The sequence below is a fragment of the Haematobia irritans genome, chromosome 1, assembly GCF_050003625.1.
Source record: "Haematobia irritans isolate KBUSLIRL chromosome 1, ASM5000362v1, whole genome shotgun sequence".
Classification (NCBI taxonomy): Eukaryota; Metazoa; Arthropoda; class Insecta; order Diptera; family Muscidae; genus Haematobia; species Haematobia irritans.
Window position 1 is genome coordinate 66,840,819 of NC_134397.1, and position 23,169 is coordinate 66,863,987.

At 33.7% G+C, this 23,169-nt stretch overlaps 1 protein-coding gene across 1 annotated transcript in view; it reads left to right on the forward strand.

Annotated features, from left to right (window-relative positions):
* LOC142221117 (rho guanine nucleotide exchange factor 17) overlaps positions 1 to 23,169 on the forward strand; it is a 189,288-nt gene that overhangs the window by 68,125 nt on the left and 97,994 nt on the right. The window contains exons 2-3 of the mRNA XM_075290666.1: positions 8,811 to 11,572; positions 17,144 to 17,921. Coding sequence (XP_075146781.1) covers positions 8,811 to 11,572; positions 17,144 to 17,921 — 3,540 coding nt within the window. The remainder of the gene's footprint in view (positions 1 to 8,810; positions 11,573 to 17,143; positions 17,922 to 23,169) is intronic.

A 23,169-nucleotide genomic window follows, 5' to 3' on the forward strand; every position in this document is an offset into this window, starting at 1 on the left:
GTTCCAAGACAACGTAAATTTCTTGGTTGACAGTCCCGGAAGCTATGAAAATGCTGCTTTTCAAGCCACAGGTACAGATGACTTGCCAAACCAGATATTTCTTTGCGAACTTTGACAGTTTTATGTGTTTGAAAATATCTACTACCTTTCCCCTTCCTTTTGCCGTATAAAACTCCTGTCCCGGAAGCTGCTTGTAGTCGGCTTTGACGTAGATTTCGTCGTCCATTACCACGCAGTCAAACTTCGTCAGCATCGTCGTGTACAGCCTCCGGGATCGCGCTTTGGCCGTCGTATTTTGTTTATCATCGCGATTTGGAGTCACTACCTTCTTGTAAGTCGATAGTCCGGCTCGTTTTTTGGCTCGATGCACGGTTGTAGACGATACACCCAGCTTATTTGCGGCATCTCGGAGAGAGAGGTTAGGGTTTCGCTTGAAACTACCGGCAACTCTATTTGTCGTCTCAGCGGCTTCCGGTTTTCGATTTCCCCGATCCAGACTTCCTGGCTGTCGACAAACGTTCCCCAACTTTTACGATTTTGCTACTTTTAGCGATTTTGCCAGCTTTGCGTGCGAGTAGCTCGGATTTTCGCGATGCGCGAGCAAAATTTTGATACGCAGCTCTTCGTGCTTGGACGGCATTTTGACAACTGAAGAGTGAATTCCAAAATCAAAATAGGAGCAACATTCTACACGCACACACCTTCAAAATGAGGGGTGTTCAGGTTTTTTAAATGCAAAATTGAAAGAAATACGTCAAGTTTATATTGACCAAATTTTGACCGTATCACCTTTTATGAGTCTAAATCGGACGAAAGATATATATGGGAGCTATATCTAAATCTGAACCGATTTGGCTGATATTTTGCAAGTTTTTCGAGACTCATGAAATATTCGGATGTACGGAACATGAAGAACATCGGTTGATAAACTCGTCAATTATGATCAGATCGGGGATACATATATATGGCAACTTTATCTAAATCTGAACCGATTTTTCCCAATATCAATAGCGATTGTCTTTGTCCCGAAAACCGACCCTATGCCAAATTTGAGGACGATCGGACTTAAACTGCGACCTGTACTTTGCACACAAAAATACATGAACAGACAGACAGACGGACGGACAGACAGACGGACATCGCTAAATCGACTCTGAATTTAATTCTAAACGATGGGTCTCAGACTTTTCCTTCTTGGCGTTACATACAAATGCACAAACTTATTATACCCTATACCACAGTAGTGGTGAAGGGTATAAAAATCTATATTTGAGTTTCGATGGCTTCCGCAAAATAATTTTTTTTTAACATGCTTAAATAAAGGTCAAATTCTAGGGATCGAAGTAATCTTTTGTTGGAAACCCCTTGTCACAGTACAAAATGTGGTACTACTAGAATGAGGCTAGAAAGTAACCCTTGCAGAATTTCAAATGCATCTAAGGAAATAAATTCATTTTTCGAATAAAGCAAAAATTCTTGTACTGGCAATCACATTTATTTCGTTATCTGTACATTTGTACTGATATGACGATGCTATGCATTTTTCTTTAAGGCCAAAATGTTTGTGTTTTTGTTTTTCCCCCAAATTGAGAATCAGTCTTTGTTCACGTTGATGCTGTTGTTGTTGTTTTCTTTTGTTTTGTTTAGGATTGCGCGATATTTGTTTTATTTTCTTTTGCCGAGTTTTGTGTTATTATATGGGGCGGTTTTTGTTTTGATTTTACAAAATTTTAACACATAAATATTTTTATTGGCTAGCAAAAGAGGCTGAGAGTAAAAAGTCCACAGACCAAAAAGGGAAAACAATAAAGAAAATCCAAAAAGGAGATGACAGTAATGAAAAGTGGCAATCTACAGAAAATGCCCGGTATTTAAAGATGTGAACAAGAGAAAAGGGGATCGAAATTCTTGAGAAACAAAAAAACAAAAAAAAAAAAAACTAGTATATACGGCCGTAAGTTCGGCCAGGCCGAAGCTTATGTACACTCCAAAATGGATTGCGTAGAAATTTCTTCTAAACACTGCCATCCACAATCGAATTACTTGGGTTGCCGTAACGCTTGCCGATGGCAAGGTATCTTAAAATCTCCTAACACCGTCTTCTAAATTATAAGTAAGTCCATACGTGGTATATATTAAATTAAAAAAGACCGATTAAATACGTATATAATTCAGTTTGACAAAATTTTCTATAGAAATAAAATTTTAACAAAATTTTCTATAGAAATAAAATTTTGACAACATTTTCTATAGAAATAAAATTTTAACAAAATTTTCTATAGAAACAAAATTGTGACAAAATTTTCTATAGAAATAAAATGTTGACAAAATTTTCTATAGAAATAAAATTTTGATAAAATTTTCTATAGAAATAAAGTTTTGACAAAATTTTCTATGGAAATAAAATTTTAACAAAATTTTCTATAAAAATAAAATTTTAACAAAATTTTCTATAAAAATAAAATTTTAACAAAATTTTCTATAAAAATAAAATTTTAACAAAATTTTCTATAGATAGATTATTTTGCTCGAGTGGCAACCATGGTTATGAACCGATATGGACCAATTTTTATGTGACTGAAGATCGGCTATATATAACTATAGACCGATATGGACCAATTTTGGAATGGTTGTTAGCGGAGCCACCGTGGTGCAATGGTTAGCATGCCCGCCTTGCATACACAAGGTCGTGGGTTCGATTCCTACTTCGACCGAACACCAAAAAGTTTTTCAGCGATGGATTATCCCACCTCAGTAATGCTGGTGACATTTCTGAGGGTTTCAAAACTTCTCTAAGTGATTTCACTGCAATGTGGAACGCCGTTCGGACTCGGCTATAAAAAGGAGGTCCCTTGTCATTAAGCTTAACATGGAATCGGGCAGCACTCAGTGATAAGATAGAAGTTCACCAATGTGGTATCACAATGGACTGAATAGTCTAAGTGAGCCTGATACATCGGGCTGCCACCTAACCTAACCTAGCGGCCATATACTAACACCACGTTCCAAATTTGAACCGGATTGGATGAATTTTGCTCCTCCAAGAGGCTCCGGAGGTCAAATCTGGAGAACGGTTTATATGGAGGCTATATATAATTATGGCACGGTTGTTAGAGACCATATACTAACATTATGTTCCAAATTTCAACCGGATCGGATGAAATTTGCTTCTCTTAGATGCTCCTCAAGCCATATCTGGGGATCGGTTTATATTGGGGCTGTATATAATAATGGGCCGATGTGGACCAATTTTTGCATGATTGGTTAGAGACCATATACCAACATCATGCACCAAATTTCAGCCGGATCGGATGAATTTTTTTTCTCTTTGAGCCTCCGCAAGCCAAATCTGGGGATCGGTTTTTATGGGGGCTATATATAATTATGGACCGATGTGGACCAATTTTAGCATGGTTGTTAGAGACCATATATCAACATCATGTACCAAATTTCAGCCGGATCGGATTAAATTTGCTTCTCTTTGAGGCTCCTCAAGCCAAATCTGGGGATCGGTTTATATGGGGGCTATATATAATTATAGGCCGATATGGACCAATTTTTGCATGGTTGTTATAGACCATATACCAACACCATGTACCAAATTTCAGCAGGATCGGATGAAATTTGCTTCTCTTTGAAGCTCCGCAAGCCAAATCTGGGAATTGGTATATATGGGGGCTATATATAATTATGGACCGATGTGGACCAATTTTTGCGTGGTTCTTGGAGACCATATGCCAACACCATGTACCAAATTTCAGCCAGATCGGATGAAATATTCTTCTCTTAGAGGCTCCGCAAGCCAAATCTGAGGGTCCGTTTATATGGGGGCTATACGTAAATGTCGACCGATATGTCCCATTTGCAATACGATCCGACCTACATCAATAACAACTACTTGTGCCAAGTTTCAAGTCGATAGCTTGTTTCGTTCGGAAGTTAGCGTGATTTCAACAGACGGACGGACATGCCTAGATCTACTCGGAATATATACACTTTATGTGGTCTAAGAGCAATATTTCGATGTGTTACAAATGGAATGACAAAGTTAATATACCCCCATCCTATGGTGGAGGGTATAAAAAGAATGAATGTTTATATTTTTGAAGGTAACCACAATGCACATTGGGGCAATACCTTTAAAATAATGGAACACTGGCAATATGTATTCCAGTGTCATAGGAGGCGACCTTGAACATTTTTTGCACTGGGGAGATAAATAAACTGAATGAAAAACACTCGTTTACTTTACCGTATTAAATTAGTAGATTGAATTTAAATAGTATTATGCTATATTTTTAATATCCTAACCCTTAAAATTAATGTTTATACCTTAAACCACACAGTGGTCAGGGTATAATAACTTTGATCTGCCAAAAAATGTGCCTACCAGAAATATTGATTTTAGACCCCATAAAATATATACCGATCGACTCACCTCCTGAGTCGATTTGGCGCCTGGTTTCCGTCCGTCCGCCTGTTCATGTATTTCTTGTTCGCAGGATTCCGGTCGCAATTATTAACCGATTTTGATGAAATTTGGTACAGGGTGTTTTTTGGGCACAAGGACGAACACTAATGAATTTACACCCAGAGAAGGAATATGATCACCTCAAACATGTTTTAAGAGCAAAATGTTTTTTTTTTGGGTGCACTGAAAGAACTCTCTTCGTAAAAAGAACGAAAAATTTCGCTAAAAGTACGAAATTTGTCATTGTTTTACAACCAAAGAAACTTTTCATTAAAAGTACGAAATATTTCGTACTTTATACGAAGAAAAGTTCTTCCAAAATGTTCGTAGTTTGTAAGAAAAAAATTCGTACTTTTTATGAAGAATCTTCGTACTTTTTATGAAAAATATTCGTACTTTTTATGAAACAATTTCGTTCTTTTTATGAAATTATTTCGTACATTTTATTTCGTAGTTTTTATGAAAAATTTTCGTACTTTTTATGAAAAACTTTCGTACTTTTTTTGAAAAATGTTCGAACTTTTAGAAAAAAAATTATAGTCGAAAGTGCATTTGGTTGTAGTTACAAGTGTGAAAAATGGCATCACTACTTTACATCTTAAGTTTTTGAATAATTTTTAGTTTTATTGCTTCACTTTTATTCATAGCGCGCTATCGCCCAAATGAGATGTAGCATAGACACGCATAAAAAATAGAATAAAGGAATACACTCAAGCACATTATAAAAGACAATTTAATGCCGCGAACGGAAATTTTACAACTTCAATGAGACTTCTTCGTTATTTCAAAGAAAATGTTTCGCACTTTTTATGAAGAAATTTTAACGCAGAATGTTTCGTAAAATATTCGTAAAAACTTCTTCACAAAAAAATTCATGAAATTTGAAGAAAGTTTCGTTAAAAGTACGAACTTTTTACGAAGAAAAGTTAATGTAGAATATTTCGTAGAAGTTTCGTATATTTGTAAAATGTTCTTCGTAAAATTTACGAAAATGAATGAAGAAGTCTTCGTAAACTTAACGAAGAGAATTCTTTCGGTGTGGTGACCATGTAACAAGGTTTTCGCAACCATATTATTTTCTCGGAAATCATGTATCTGATTTCTGCAAGCAGGTTATATTCGTCGAGAAAAGAACATTTTAGTGACAAACATGTAACATGGTCAGCATACAAAAATAACATTTTGCTCTTGAAACATGTTTGAGGTGATCATATTCCTTCTCTGCGTGTAGAAGAAATCGCATTAAATCCACCATAGGATGGGGGGTATATTATCTTTGTCATTCCGTTTGTAACACATCGAAATATTGCTCTAAGACCCCATAAAGTATATATATTCTGGGTCGTGGTGAAATTCTGAGTCGATCCGAGCATCCGTCCGTCCGTCCGTCTGTTAAAATCACGCTAACTTCCGAACGAAACAAGCTATCAACTTGAAACTTGGCACAAGTAGTTGTTATTGATGTAGGTCGGATGGTATTGCAAATGGGCCATATCGGTCCACTTTTACGTATAGCCCCCATATAAACGGACCCCCAAATTTGGCTTGTGAATCCACTAAGAGAAGCAAATTTCATCCGATCCGTCTGAAATTTGGTACACGGTGTAAGTATATGGTCTCTAATAACCATGCAAAAATTGGTCCACATCGGCCCATAATTATATATAGCCCCCATATAAACCGATCCCCAGATATGGCTTGCGGAGCCTCTAAGAGAAGCAAATTTCATGCGATCCGGCTGAAATTTGGTACATGGTGTTAGTATATAGTCTCTAATAACCATGCAAAAATTGGTCGACATCGGTCAATAATTATATATAGCCCCCATATAAACCGATTCCCCGATTTGGCTTGCGGAGCCTCTAAGAGAAGCAAATTTCATCCGACCAGGATCAAATTTGGTACATGGTGTAAGTATATGGTCTCCAACAACCGTGCCAGAATTGGTCCATATCGGTCCATAATTATATATAGCCCCCATATAAAACGTTCTCCACATTTTATATCCGGAGCCTCTTGGAGGAGCAAAACTCATCCGATCCGGTTCAAATTTGGAACATGGTGTTAGTATATGGCCTCTAACAACCATACCAAAATTGGTCTATATCGGTCTATAGTTATTTATAGCCGATCTCCAATCACACAAAAATTAGTTCAAATCGCTTCATAATCATGGTTGCCACCCGAGCCAAAAATAATTTACCAACATTTTATTTCTATATTTTATGTCAAAATTTTGTTTCTATAGAAAATTTTGTTAAAATTTTATTCGGTTCATAATCAAATTTTCATCATTGTCAAAATTTTATTTCTATAGAAAGTTTTGTCAAAATTTTATTTCTATAGAATATTTTGTTCAAATTTTATTCGGTTCATAATCATGGTTGCCACTCGAGCCAAAAATAATTTATCAAGATTTTATTTCTATAGAAAATTTTGTGAAATTTTTATTTATATAGAAAATTTTGTTAAAATTTTATTTTTGTAGAAAATGTTGTCAAAATTTTTATTTCTATTGAAAATTTTGTGAAAATTTTATTTCTAAAGAAAATTGTGTTAAAATTTTATTTCTGTAGAATATTTTGTCAAAATTGTATGTCTAATTTGTCAAACTGAGTTACATACGTATGTGATCGATCTTTTTTGATTTAATATATACCACGTATGGACTTATATACAATTTAGAAGATGGTGTTAGGAGGTTTTAAGATACCTTGCCGTCGGCAAGTGTTACCGCAACTTAAGTAATTCGATTGTGGATGGCAGTGTTTAGAAGAAGTTTCTACGCAATCCATGGTGGAGGGTACATAAGATTCGACCTGGCCGAACTTACGGCCGTATATACTTGTTCTTTTTTTTAATTTTTACTGGAAGAGTTTGTCATAAACAAATCATACGAGCAATATATTTCACAGAGTCAATTAGAAAATTAGTATAGAAAATAAATATCTTTATTATTTTAATTGAGTTAAAAGCTTTAAATTAGCTGATGGTAAATTGGTGCTGGATGGCGTCCGCGTACTTTTCTGCAAATTTTAGCAAAGTGAAAAAATCCATAATTATTATCTTGCAAGTTTATTTTTTTCTGAATTTTATGTTACAATAAGTTGGTTAAATATCTTTTTATGTTAAAGGGACTGTTCCTTTATTGTTTTTGTGTTGTTTTATAGAATTTTTTTTTTTGTAATAAAAAGTCCTCACAAATGCAAGCGACTTTTTCATCATTATGCGACTTTTCAACATTATGCGACTTTTTCATCATTATGCAACTTTTTTGTGCGACCTTTTTTTGGAATATGAGACTTTTTTGCGACTTTTCCAAAATTTCCAACGGTACCACTGCACCCCAGGGCACTGGACGACTTAAATTTTAAGTCTATAGGTTTGGTAGAAGTCTAACAAATTTTGTCTACATCAAGTCCGATTTATATGTATGTATTTGGAACAAAAACCTTTATTTATAGCAGCCAACACATTTGACGAATTTGATATGATTTCGAAAATGTAGATCTACAGAGTGCAGGGTATAATATAGTCGACCCCGACCGACTGTAGACTTTCCTTATTTGTTTTTTTAGTTTTAATTTAAATAGTGTAAGTTTTATTTTAAATAGTGTAAACATATGTGGAGAATATCCTAGAGTTTTCATTAAAAGCAATGACTTGAGAATAATTTCCATTTTTTTTTTGCTCGGTAGCTTTTTCCACAAAATATTTCAATTTCATAAAATATAGGAATTGAAATATTTTATTTCAAAACAGAAAGCCCATTCGAAAAAAAAATTAATTTAGATACCCAGTATGATTTAAGATTTAAATTTTTGCCCCATTTGGCGTTTAGTCTATCCTCAATTATGTTTAATTGAAATTGAAATAATTTTCATTTATTTTAATGTATTCCATTATCTTGTATATTGGAAGATAAATAGCTAGCCAATTGCTTTAGAGGTAATAGTCATGGTTAGGGCAATACCAAAAGAGAAACGTTGAGGTTACTATGAGAACACGCCAAAGAAAAATAGAAAATAAAATTGGAAAATTTATTGATGAAATCAAGGAACACAGTTGTTGAGATTTTTGTCAGAAACATTTAGAGCTTGTTTCGATTTCTCAAAGAAAAAAAAACATTCGGAATCATTGTTGTTGTTGTTGTCTCTCAGTCCCCTTGATTTTCTTAGTAGGATGATCACAAAAATTTTCATCATCATCATCATCATTTAGCTGATGATGATCATCGGTATTCACTACTGGTGGCAGATGAAAAATTTTTTTCATTTTCTTCTTTTCCCATACGAATTTCTCATCTTTGTTGTTGTTTTTTTGTTGTTGCTATTTTCAGAACACCATGGAAAAACGACGTAATACATTGGATCGTTTTCAGCGTTTGGGTTTTGGCCGCAAATCATCGCCCAATACAAGTGTGTCCAACAAAAATCCATCAGCTTCATCGACGGCAGCCGCCTCAAGCGATTCGTGTGGCAATTCAAAACAACGTAAATCGTCCGAGAAAACCGAACGATTGCGTGAACTAACCGAAATGTTAAAAGGTGGTGGTGGCGGCGGCGGCGGAGCTCCACATAGTTCCTCACCTACCCCGCCACCAGTACCGCCACCACGCAAACAACGTTCAATCACACCATCATCAACATCGGCCAGCTTTGATAAGGCGGATGCCAATGAAAAATCATCACCTTCCACGTCACTGTTGGTAACAGAGACCATGGCCGCCAACAACATTGGCCAAAATAGCCAAACCGATAACAAGAAAAACAATAACGCCCCCTCTCCCTCGCATAGTCACGAACCAATTCTGTCATTTATGTCGACTCATTCCGATGATATATTGCTAATGGATCAAGATGAGCCAAGTAACACCTCAAAATCGTTACGCCATCTACAAAAGCAAATCTCCATGGAGTCTGGAGTAGTGCTGGAAGAGAAGGGCATACAACAATTAAGTGTAAACCATCACGATCCCTCCACGAAACACTCAAAATTATTGCTATCGTCGGTGTCGGCCTCGACCACCCCACTCTCGTCTCCCACAGCCCTAAAGGCAAATGCATCGTTATCGAATTTGGAGGCACTGCTAATGCGACGAGAGAGTGAATCCCAAGTAGCCAATACTACAGCGCCACCACCTCCGCCCCCTCCGCCACCACCTCCTCCTCCTCCTCCTCCTGCTATGGCATCTATGGGAAAGCTAACACGACGACGGCCAATTGAGAGTGGGCCAGAGTGTGCTAAGGAGAATCCCACATTGGCAGCGACCAGTACTCATAGTGCATCGGCAAAAGACAAATCGAAATCGAAAAAGCGCACGGAAAACGGTTCGTCATCTCCCAAGGGAATTCCATTTCGTTCGGCTTCGTTTTCGCAAATTGACTATTCGGCGGGTAAATATAAACGTTCGGCCCTTAGCGCTCTAAGGGATCGTTTGCGTCGCGACAAATCCGTTGATGGTTCTACCACATCGATATTCAATAGTGTTGTCGATAGCCTAACGTGGCCGCGTAAAAAAATTGTCGAAGAGGTATGTGAAGAGGAGAAATCTCCTGCCAGCGATTTGGTAACCCCAACCAAGAAGGAACCCGATTGGATTTATATACCCCTTAAACAGAAATCCGAGCTCAGTATTAGTTTGTGTTATGGTCAAGACAAAAGTCTAGAAGATGTCATGGAATCTCCAGAGATAATACCCGAGGAAGAGGTTTTCATGGCCGATACCATACAAGAGTTACCTGATGGCGGAGATCAAAAATCGGAGGCCTGTGTGGTGGTGGCCTCTATGCAAGCGGCTCATGCCAAAATGGAGTCACTTACCGATACCATACATTCGGATAATGACTACATCATCGATGAGTCTCAAGTCCCAGTTACTGTGGAGGCCCAAGATCTAATGGAAGCCAAATCTCATAGTCAAGCTGAAAGCTCCAACGACAGTGCATCCTCACCGTCAGCTACAGCCAATAGCCTGGAATCATTCTCTCCCAATTTGGCCACTCTCATGGAGGAACAAATGCCCATGGAATCACCTCCTGATAATTTTCTGCAAACAGCCACCACTTGTCTGATACCAGTTCCCGTATATGAATGTGCTGCCCAAGAATGGGGTCTGGAAAATCCCCCGCAGGAATGGGAAGAAGTGGCTCCCGAAGAATTTATTGTAATACCAGAAACCATTGAACCCCTGGTAACTTTGGATCAATGTAGTATAGAAAAGCCAGAGACAAAAACCGATGGGGAACCTGTTCCCACAATATCAGTAAGACGTTCCTCCGAAGAAATTGAGGAAAAGGCCTTGCTACGCCAAAAGGATAAAGAAGCTATCAACGAAACGGTTAAGAAATCCAAATCTGAAAGTGAGGCAGTACCTTCACCCACCAACCAGGAGGTTAAGAAACGCTATAGCCATGATGATATGGATATAGTTCCAGAAAATCGTTCCTCATTGGAGAATATACCCACACGTCATAGTTCAGATGATCGCCGCAAAGCGGATATGTCCACTCGTCGTAAAGGTATCTATATAGAAAATTGGCAAGAACCTTCAGACACCCCAGATGGTAGCTCACATAAATCTCTGGCTTTGGATATTTCCATAGCCAATTTGAATGCCATAAAACCCGACTCACCCGAAGATGATATGATGTACATTAATAGTCCTCTCACGGAGGATAATAAAACTCCAGGCTCTATGTATTCTTTTGATTTGGCTACACCAGAATCCGAATATCGTCAATCGCCTGTATGGTCCAAACACATTATAATGTCCAGTTTTAGTTGTCAAAGTTCCGAGGAAAAAGATGACATACCTTTGGCTTCACCCCCCGTCTCGTTGAGTACTTCACACATTAATTTACCAAGGCAAAATAAAAGTTTTCCATTTTTACGCACCGATTCGGTGTCGGATAATGAAAGTGATCGTACGCCACCTCCATCGAGAGACCGTAGTAGTCCTGTTTCCAGTGAACATGATTTCAAGAGATTCTCCAAACGTCCTTTGCGTGGTCCTTACGGGCAAATGCTTGAGGCTGAAATGAAGAAACCTCAAAAGAAACATTTTGAGGAAATTCTAGAAGAGCTGCGAGAAGAGAATAGGTGAGTGAGATTGCATTGAAATTGCCCTAATTTAGTGTTGAAATCATTTTTATATTTACTACACCCTAATATAATCGGTATAGTAGCTTTAACACATAGGAATATTGGTCTGAGACCATTGTAAAAATTTGAAATTTTGAAAAAATTTTGCCAAAAATTTCTGTAGAAATTAAATTTTGTCAAAATTTTCTAAAGAAATTAAATTTTTAAAAATATTTCTATGGAACTAAAATTTTTAAACAAATTTCTATAGAAATACAATTTAAAAAAAAAATTCTATAGAACTAAAATTTTGACAACATTTTCTGTAGAAATAAAATTAAAAAAAAATTGACTCAATTTTCTATAGAAAAAAGATTTTTGACACAATTTTCTATAGAAATAAAATTTTGACACAATTTTCTATAGAAATAAAATTTTGACAAAATTTTCTATAGAACAAAAATTTAAAAAAAAAAATCTATAGAAATACGACTTAAAAAAATTAAAAATTAAATTGTGACTAAATTTTCTTAGAAATAGAATTTTGACAACATTTTCTATAGAAACAAAATTTTCTATAGAAAAAACATTTTGACAAAATTTTCTATAGAAATAAAATTTTGACAAAATTTTCTATAGAGATAAAATTTTGCAAAAATTTCCTATATAAATAAAATCTTGACAAAATTTTCTATAAAAAAAAAAAACAATTTTAAGAAAATTTTCTAACTTTAGAAATAATATTTTTTAAAAATTTGACAAAATTTTCTATAGAACTTAAATTTCTTTGCAAATATAGAAATAAAATTTTGACAAATTTTCTGTAGAAATAAAATTTTCTATAGAAATAAAGCTTTGACAAAATTTTCTATCCAAATAGAATTTTGAGAAAATTTTCTAATAAATAAAATTTTGAGAAAATTTTCTATAGAAAGAAAATATTGAGAAAATTTTCTATAGAAAGAAAATATTGAGAAAATTTTCTATAGAAAAAAAATATTGAGAAAATTTTCTATAGAAATAAAGCTTTGACAAAATTTTCTATCGAAATAAAATTTTATGACAAAATTTTCTATAGAAATAAAACGTTGACAAAAAATTTCAATAGAAATAAAATTTTGCCAAAATTTTCTATAGAAATAAAATTTTGCCAAAATTTTCTATGGAAATAAAATTTTGACAAAATTTTCTGTAGAAATAAAATTTTGACAAAATTTTCTATAGAAATAAAAGTTTGACAAAATTTTCTATAGAAATACAATTTGGAGAAAATTTTATATAGAAATAACATTTTGAGAAATTTTTTATACAGAGAAAATATAGAAAACATTTTCTATAGAAATAACATTTTGAGAAAATTTTCGATTGAAATACAATTTTGAGAAAATTTTCTATAGAAATAAAATTTTTGACAAAATTTTCTATAGAAATAAAACTTTTGACAAAATTTTCTATAGAAAAAAATTTTTGGCAAAATCTTCTATATAAATAAAATCTTGACAAAATTTTCTATATAAATAAAATCTTGACAAAATTTTTTATATAAAATGTTAAGAAAATTTTCTATCTTAAGAAATAATATTTTTAAAAACTTTTCTGTAGAAATAAAAATTTGACAAAATTTTGTATAGAAATTAATTTTTTTTCAAATATAGACATAAAATTTTGATAAAATTTTCTATTGAAACACAATTTTGAGAAAATTTTCTACAGCAATAAAATGTTTGACAAAATTTTCTATAGAAAAAAGATTGGTCTCACTTTTCTATAGAAATAAAATTTTTGACAAAATTTTCTATAGAGATAAAATTTTTGACAAAATTTTCTATAGAGATAAAATTGTGCAAAAATTTTCTATATAAATAAAATCTTGACAAAATTTTCTATAGGAATAAAATTCTAAGAAAATTTTCGAACTTTAGAAATAATATTTTTCAAAATCTTTCTGTAGAAATAAAAGTTTGACAAAATTTTCCATAGAAATTAATTTTTTTACAAATATAGATTCAAAATTTTGACAAATTTTCTGTAGAAATAAAATCTTCTATAGAAATAAAGCTTTGACAAAATTGTCTATAGAAATAAAACGTTGACAAAAATTTTCTATAGAAATAAAATTTTGACAAAATTTTCTATGGAAATAAAATTTTGACAAAATTTTCTATAGGAATAAAATTTTGACAAAATTTTCTATAGAAATAAAATTTTGACAAAATTTTCTACAGAAATACAATTTTGAGAAAATTTTATATAAAAAAAAATTTTGAGAAAATATTATATTGAAAGAAAATTTTCTATAGAAACAACATTTTGAAAAAATTTTCTACAGAAAATTTACAAATATAGATTCAAAATGTTGACAAATTTTCTGCAGAAATAAGATCTTCTATAGAAATAAAGCTTTGACAAAATTTTCTATCCAAATAGAATTTTGAGAAATTTTTCTAAGGAAATAAAATATTTTGACAAAATTAGAAAAAAAAAACGTTGACAAAAATTTTCAATAGAAATAAAATTTTGACAAATTTTTCTATGGAAATAAAATTTGGACAAAATTTTCTATAGAAATAAAATTTTGACAAAATTTTCTATAGAAATAAAATTTTGAGAACATTTTATATAAAAATAAAATTTTGCCAAAATTTTCTATGGAAATAAAATTTTGACAAAATTTTCTGTAGAAATAAAACGTTGACAAAAATTTTCTCTAGAAATAAAATTTTGACAAAATTTTCTATAGAGATAAAATTTTGAAAAAATTTTCTACCTAAATAAAATCTTGACAAAATTTTCTATAGAAATGAAATTAAAACAAAAAAATATAACTTTAGAAATAATATTTTTGAAAAATTTTCTATAGAAATAAAAACTTGACAAAATAAAATTTTTGACAAAATTTTCTATAGAAAAAAAATTTTGACAAAATTTTCTATAGAGATAAAATTTTGACAAAATTTTCTATAGAGATAAAATTTTGACAAAATTTTCTATATAAATAAAATTTTGCCAAAATTTTCTATAGAAATAAAATGTTAAGAAAATTTTCTATCTTAAGAAATAATATTTTTAAAAACTTTTCTGTAGAAATAAAAATTTGACAAAATTTTGTATAGAAATTAATTTTTTTTACAAATATAGAATAAAATTTTGACAAATTTTCTGTAGAAATAAAATTCTGACACAATTTTCTATAGAAATAAAATTCTGACACAATTTTCTATAGAAATAAAATTTTGACAAAATTTTCTATAGAAATAAAATTTTAAAAAAATTTTCTATAGAAATAAAATTTTATAAAAATTTTCTATAGAAATACAACTTTACAAAAAAATTATGAAAATAAAATTGATACAAAATTTTCTATAGAAATGGCATTTTTACAACATTTTCTATAGAAAAAAATTTTTGACACAATTTTCTATAGAAAAACAATTTGACAAAATTTTCTATAGAAATACAATTTTGAGAAAATTTTCTATAGAAAAAAGATTGGTCTCACTTTTCTATAGAAACAAAATTTTTGACAAAATTTTCTATAGAGATAAAATTTTGCAAAAATTTTGTATATAAATAGAATCTTGGCAAAATTTTCTATAGAAATAAAATTCTAAGAAAATTTTCGAACTTTAGAAATAATATTTTTAAAAATCTTTCTGTAGAAATAAAAGTTTGACAAAATTTTTCTATAGAAATTAATTTTTTTACAAAAATAGATTCAAAATTTTGACAAATTTTCTGTAGAAATAAAATCTTCTATAGAAATAAAGCTTTGACAAAATTTTCTATAGAAATAAAGCGTTGACAAAAATTTTCTATGTAAATAAAATCTTGACAAAATTTTCTATGGAAATACAATTTTTTGACAAAATTTTCTGTGGAAATAAAATTTTGTGACAAAATTTTCTATAGAAATAACATTTTGAAAAAATTTTCTACAGAAATAAGATGAAAATTTTCCATTGAAATAAAATTTTGAGAACATTTTCTATAGAAATAAAATGTTGGCAAATTTTTCTATAGAAATAAAATTTTTAAAAAGTTTTCTATAGAAATAAAATGTTTGACACCATTTTCTGTTGAAATAAATTTAGGTTAGGTATAGTGGCAGCCCGTGGCACAGTGGTGAATTTGTCATTTATCACTGCCCGATTCCATGTTCAGGTCAATTGCAAGGGAGCTCCTTTTTATAGCCGAATATATATCTGATAATTGGTTGATAGTTTTGCTGCAAGTAGAGTTTGCTGATGAGGGATGTGTTAATTCCGAAACAGCTGTTCATCCAACCGTCTTGCGGTCTATAGGGCTTTGTCAAAATAAGTTTGACAAGCAGACTTTTCCTCTGTTGGTTAGCTATGTTAACCTTGTAGTTTAGTCAATGCATGGTTTTAAGATTCCTCTAAAACTGAAAAACAAAACTTGTTCTTATAAATCCAGAATCTGATATTGTCTCTTCAGCAGTAACCTGCTATGATGAAAAATATTTCCAAAAAATATCACCCAAATATTTCCAATAAAAAGGTCATTAATGAAGCTGAACAGTTTTTCAATTAAAAAATTAATTGATACAATTGAAATTGCAAAAATTTGAATTTTTACAAAAAAAAAAAATACAATAAATTTTTTAATCAAAATAAAAACACAAAATCAATTAAAAAGTGAGGGAAAATATCTACGTTTTTAATTAAAAAAATTATTGATACAAATTTTTATCAAACTAAGAAGACAAAGTTAGTTAAGAAAATGAGTGAAAATTTTCGTGGTTTTTATTTAACAATTAATTATTCCAATAAACAATTAAATAAGAGAAATTAATCGATGTCGATTGCAAACTCAATTAATTGTTTAATTGATTTAATTAAAATGTTTAACTAAATAATTACTGATTGAGTTGTCCAATCGACATTAAATTTTTAATTGAATCAATAAAAAAATAATTGTTATATTGTAATAAACATCAATTAAATTTTTAATTGAATAAATTAAAAGATTAATTGACATTTTCAAATCAAACCAATTAGTTTTTTAATCAAACATTTTTTTATGCCCAATTAATACTGTGATTGATACTATCATTTCGTGATTGAAGACATTTCAATGGAAAAATTAACTGGATCAATTAATTTTGTGATTGAATGAGACAAATTGTTGTTTGTGTGTATTTTGATATTGAGTGGCATTCATAGGGCTTAGCAAAAATCTAAATTTTCGTGCTCGGTAATTTTTACTACCCTTTGATAGAGACAAAATTAAATTAAAAATTTTAATAAATTGACTGAAACCTTAACGTCTTTATCGCACTACCTCGAATTCAAAATTAAATTTTTCTTAAAGTAATTAGGATATTGATGTATTATTGGGGCTATATTTCCAGTCGCATTGAACTGAAACCATAGGAAAAATAAAGATCAAAATCATAATCAAAATAAAAATAAAATCAAATACAAACGACATGTCTCTTAACACTTTGCTTGCTTCATATATCATATTATTATTATTGTTGACTCTTTGTTGTTATTGTTAATGGACTTTTCATAATTTTCCTCGTGTGTTGATTTTTTTCTGATGTTGTTGTTATTATTTTCTTTGCAGTTCCTTACAACCAAGGCGCCAGCGTTCTTCGGCTGATGACGCAGGTGGCCGTAGCACTCATAATGTATTGCCCCACTATTCCAATTCGATGCGTGTGCGTAAAACAACCAATGGCAACAACAACAACAATGGCACCAGTCTGCCAGTGCCTCAACATACGCGTGCCGCCTCAACACCTTCCCAAATCGAAAACATCAGTAGCAATAGCTGCAACAGTTTCAGCAACAGCCATAATAATGGTGGCAGTGGCAGTGGCGGTAGTGGAGGTGGTACTAAAAATAATGATCTATGCCACTTGAAGCCCCTGGAGAAGAAATATCAATCAACCTTGGATACAACCTCAATAGGTCGAGGAGGATCAGATGATTTACTCACATTAAAGCCAATGACGGCATTGACACCCAACTCGAAACCATCGACTCCCGTCTCCAATGCAGTGACAAGCAACAAATCGAAAACTTCTCTGCTGCAACGGGAACAAAAAAGATCCGCCTCCGAAAGTCCCACCAAAACGAGCCATAGTAAACGTAGCCAGTCCATGAGTAGTACCGAGAAACCCACTACCCATATGCAGCATGTGCATCAACAGAAACGTAGTTTAGATGTGACAAGCAGTGGTGTGGCAGCATCGAAGCAGCATAAAAGTGGTGGCAGTGTCACGAGTACCCCGGCCTCAACGACAGCCACCAATATTTTGCCCACGCAGGAATTGTTGGCTCAATTGTTGAAGGGTTCCAGTGAAAAACTACTTTCGGAACAACGTCAACAAATGTTTGCGGTAAGTTTGTTATTTGTTTTTCTTTTTTTATTGTACTGTAATCTGTTTATAGCTATAAACAGAGATATTGATATCCGTCCACACGCATGTAGTATGAAAATTGACAAAAATAGATTTGGAGACATTAGGGTGGTCCCTGTGGAATATGCAATAGAAGTGTGCAATGCTAAGTTTTTTCTATGGAATTGTGGTACACGCAGAGAAGAAATATGATCACTTCAAAAATTTATAAAAAACAAAAACAATTTTTTTTTGATGTGGATCATGTAACATTTTTACCGAAAAAAAAATTGTTTTCTTGTTGCCGAAATCGGATATATAATGTCCTACAAAACAATATGGTTGCGACAAGCATATTACATGCTCTCCACCCACAAATAATATTTTGCTTTTGAAACATGTTTGAGTTGATCATATTATTTCTCTGCACACACAAAAAAAAATCTGAATCAATCATGAAATTAATTGATCCAATTAATATTTTAATTAAAATGTTTTCAATTACAGTAATGATAGTATCAATTTAAAAATTAATTGATCCAATAAATAATTGGTACTATTATTTTTGTGATTAATTTTTGTTTCAATTAAAAAAATTTATGAAAATCAATTAAATTTTTAATTGAATATTTTTTAACGCTCAATTAAAATTTTAATTGGAAAAATTTTTCGTGAAATTTTTTTCTGTGTGGGGATCGAAACAATTTTTGGTAACTTTTTTATACCCTGCGCCACACTGTGGTACAGAGTATTATATATTGGAATTCACTCTTCAGTTGTCAAAATGCCGTCCAAGCAAGAAGAGCAGCGTATCAAAATTTTGCTCGCGCATCGCGAAAATCCGAGCTACTCGCACGCAAAGCTGGCAAAATCGCTAAAAGTTGCCAAATCAACCGTTACAAATGTAATTAAAGTGTTTGGGGAACGTTTGTCGACAGCCAGGAAGTCTGGATCGGGGGGAAATCGAAAACCGGTAGCCGCTGAGACGACAAAAAGAGTTGCCGGTAGTTTCAAGCGAAACCCTAACCTCTCTCTCCGATATGCCGCAAATAAGCTGGGTGTATCGTCTACAACCGTGCATCGGACCAAGCACATAAAACTGTCAAAGTTCGCAAAGAAATATCTGGTTTGGCAAGCCATCTGTACCTGTGGCTTGAAAAGCAGCATTTTCATAGCTTCCGGGACTGTCAACCAAGAAATTTACGTGAAAGAGTGTTTGAATAAACGTCTGCTGCCTTTCCTGAAGAAACACGGTTGTTCCGTACTGTTTTGGCCGGATTTGGCATCTTGCCATTACGGTAAAAAGGCCATGGAGTGGTACGCCGCCAACAACGTGCAGGTGGTTCCCAAGGACAAGAACCCTCCCAACACGCCAGAGCTCCGCCCAATTGAGAAATACTGGGCTATTGTCAACCGGAACCTAAAGAAGACCAAAAAAACTGCTAAGGACGAGCAGCAGTTCAAGGCAAACTGGCTTTCTGCGGCGAAGAAGGTGGACAAGGTGGCTGTACAAAATCTGATGGCAGGTGTAAAGCGTGAGGCCCGACAATTCGGATTTGGAAAAGCGAAAGCCTAACTAAATATTTTTCCTGAATTTTATACTAATTGAACTTGAAAAAGAAATTTAATTTGATTTTTTAAATAAACGATTTCACCGATTTACACGCGTTTTCCCTTGACCAAATTTTGACCGTATCACCCTTTAGACACATGTTGACTTTGACAAAAATGCTCAGGGTGGGGCTCTGAGTCGATGCTCTAGCCATGTCCGTCTGTCTGTGGACACATTTTTGTGATCAAAGTCTAGGTCGCATTTTAGCTCAATCAACTTTAAATTTGCCATAGATATGTGTTTTGAGTCAGACAATAACCCTATTTATTTTAAAGAAATCGGTTCAGATTTACATATAACTCCCATAAATATCTTTCGCCCGATTTACACTCATATAGACACTGAAGTTTTATTCTGATTTACTTTGCATAGGGAGTAGAATTAACATTCTTATTGTTTGTGCGAAGTTTGGTTTAAATCGGTTCAGTGCTAGATATAGCTCCCACATATATCTTTCGCCCGATTTACACTCATATGGACACTGAGGCCACAGTTTTACTACGATTTATTTGAAACTTTGCACAGGTAGTTGAAATTAGGTTCTATATATGCGTGCCAATTGTGGTTGAAATCGGATCAGATTTAGATATAGCTTCCACAAATATCTTTGGCCCAATTTTCACTCATATAACCACAGAGGTCAAAGTTGTAATCCGATTTACGTGATATTTTGCACAGGGAGTAGAATTAAGATAGTAACTATGCATGGCAAACTTTGTGTTCCACCCTATGGCATTAGTCGACTTAAATTTTAAGTCTACAGACTTTGTAAAAGTCTAGTAAATTTTGTCCTGATCGAGTCAGACTTAAATATATGTATATGGAAGCAAAAACTTTTATAAGAGCACCCAAAAGATTTCACGGATATAGTCTGCCCCGCCCGACTTTAGACTTTCCTTAATTGTTTTGTTTATTTATTTTTATACTCTCCACCATAGGATGGGGGTACATTAACTTTGTCATTCCGTTTGTAACACATCGAAATATTGCTCTAAGACCCCATAAAGTATATATATTCTGGGTCGTGGTGAAATTCTGAGTCGATCTGAGCATGTCCGTCCGTCCGTCTGTTAAAATCATGCTAACTTTCGAACGAAACAAGCTATCGACTTGAAACATGGCACAAGTAGTTGTTATTGATGTAGGTCGGATGGTATTGCAAATGGGTCATATCGGTCCACTTTTACGTATAGCCCTCATATAAACGGACCCCCAAATATCCGGCTGAAATTTGTTACTTGGTGTTAGTATATGGTCTTTAACAACCATGCTAAAATTGGTCCACATCGGTTCATAATTATATATAGCCCCCATATAAACCGATCCCCAGATTTGGCTTGCGGAGCCTCTAAGAGAAGAAAATGTCATCCGATCCGGCTCAAATTTGGTACATGGTGTTAGTATATGGTCTCTAATGACCATGTAAAAATTGGGCCACATCGGTGCATAATTATATATAGCCCCCATATAAACCGATCACCAGATGACCTCCGGAGCCTCTTGGAGGAACAAAATTCATCCGCTTCAGTTGATATTTGGTACGTGGTGTTAATATATGGCCTCAAACACCCATGCAAAAATTGGTCGAAATCGGTGCATAATTATATATAGCCCCCATATAAACCGATCACCAGATTTGACCTCCGGAGCCTCTTGGAAGACCAAAATTCATCTGATTCAGTTGATATTTGGTACGTGGTGTTAATATGTGGCCTCAAACACCCATGCAAAAATTGGTCGAAATCGGTCAATAATTATATATAGCCCCCATATAAACCGATCCCCAGATTTGACCTCCGGAGCCCCTTGGAAGGGCAAAATTCGTCCGATTCGGTTCAAATTTCAAAATTCGTCCGATCTGGTTGAAATTTGGTACGTGGTGGTAGCATATGATATTTAACAACCATACCAAAAGTGGTCCATATCAGTCCCGATCCCGAGATTTGGTTTGGAGACTCTTGGAGGACAAAATTTCATCAGATTCAATTGAAATTTGGTACATTGTGCTAGTATATGGCCATTAACAACCATGTCTAACTAGGTCCATATCGATCTATAGTTATATATAGCCCTCAGATAAATCGATCCCCAATCACTCAAAAATTGGTCCATATCAAGTTCATAATTGTATATAGCCCCCATATAAGCGACCCCCATATTTCAATTCTGGCTCCCTACGTACCGTTCAAAAGTCCATATCTATTCGTAATTATGTGTAGGCTTACCTACACATACATTTTTTGTCTAATATATACCACGTATGGACTAACTCACAATTTGGAAAACGATTTAAGATACCACAACCCAAGTAATTCGATTGTGGATGACAGTCTATCGTAGAAGTTTCTACGCTATCCATGGTGGAGGGTACATAAGATTCGGCCTGGCCGAACTTACAGCCATATTTACATTTTTTTTTGCCTTACCTTTAACTCAATGTCTTAGCAAATTCCCCCTTAATATTCATTACAACCCAATGTAAATCCTTGTTCAAACTCCTCATCAATAGTATGATTTTGACATATCAAGCTGCCAGCCAGGCATCCAGCCAGTTGTAACTGCGGCAACACGAGCAGCAACAGGTTCACATTGTTCTGCATCTGTTTGGGCATAGGCATTATTATTTTTCATTACATTATTGCTTAACAATTTCGCAACTATTTTCGTGTGTGTGTATGTGCATGCGTTTGCCTGTGTAATAGCTCGTGCTCTCGTGCTGCTTCTACAATGAGACCTAATGTTAACAACAATTTTTCCAACCAACCCCACAGAAACGTTTTTTTTTTATGCACATGTAAATGAGTGTGCATATACATATGTATGTAGATAGTGTGTATGCGGAGTGTAAGTCATATGCGTATGAGTAAATGAGTATGGCATGTGCCACTGTCTGTGGCTGATAGCAATCAGCACTACGCTCCTTCCTACTCGATTTTATGCCATAAACACAATGGCACACACACACGCATATCTATCTCGACACAAAACACATATCGTGTACTGCTTATATGTTTTTTAGTGTGTAATTGCTGTGCTCCATTATCTATTTTGTTGTGGTTTCCATCCCATTTCATTTATTTTTACTATCCAATCTTCTGCCCATTGTCTTTTGCAATTTTCCATGTTACGCACATCTACTGTTGGTCTGATGCCAGAAGTCATTGTGTTTTTTTATGAGAAGTGTCTGGCATATGAAAACAGAAAACTAACATGGTACTCATTAATACACTAGCATCCTAACATTGAGAGCCAACCGATTAACCCATTAAGTATGCTTCATTAACTTTAGTGATGCTTCAACAGGAGTAAAGGGCAGCAACGGTTGTGTGCAATAGGCTAGAGAAATTTGAATGAAATGAGATTTCTCATGACTATATTCGCATGTTCTCCCCCTAATAGAGAGTATTGCATATATAAGGTATGTTGATTTTCTCTTTATCTCTCTCTGTCTACAAGTCCTAACATAAAAAGGCATGTTCTTGATGGGTCTGTAAGTAAAGTGGTTGTTGCAAAACTTGGTCATGTTGTGTGTGTGTGTTTGTAGGTGTACACACAAGGCCACTGAGTGGCATAATCAACTTCTGTGTACTTTCTTTTGCTGTATTGTTATAGCTGCCGTCTTGTTTTATTTTGTTC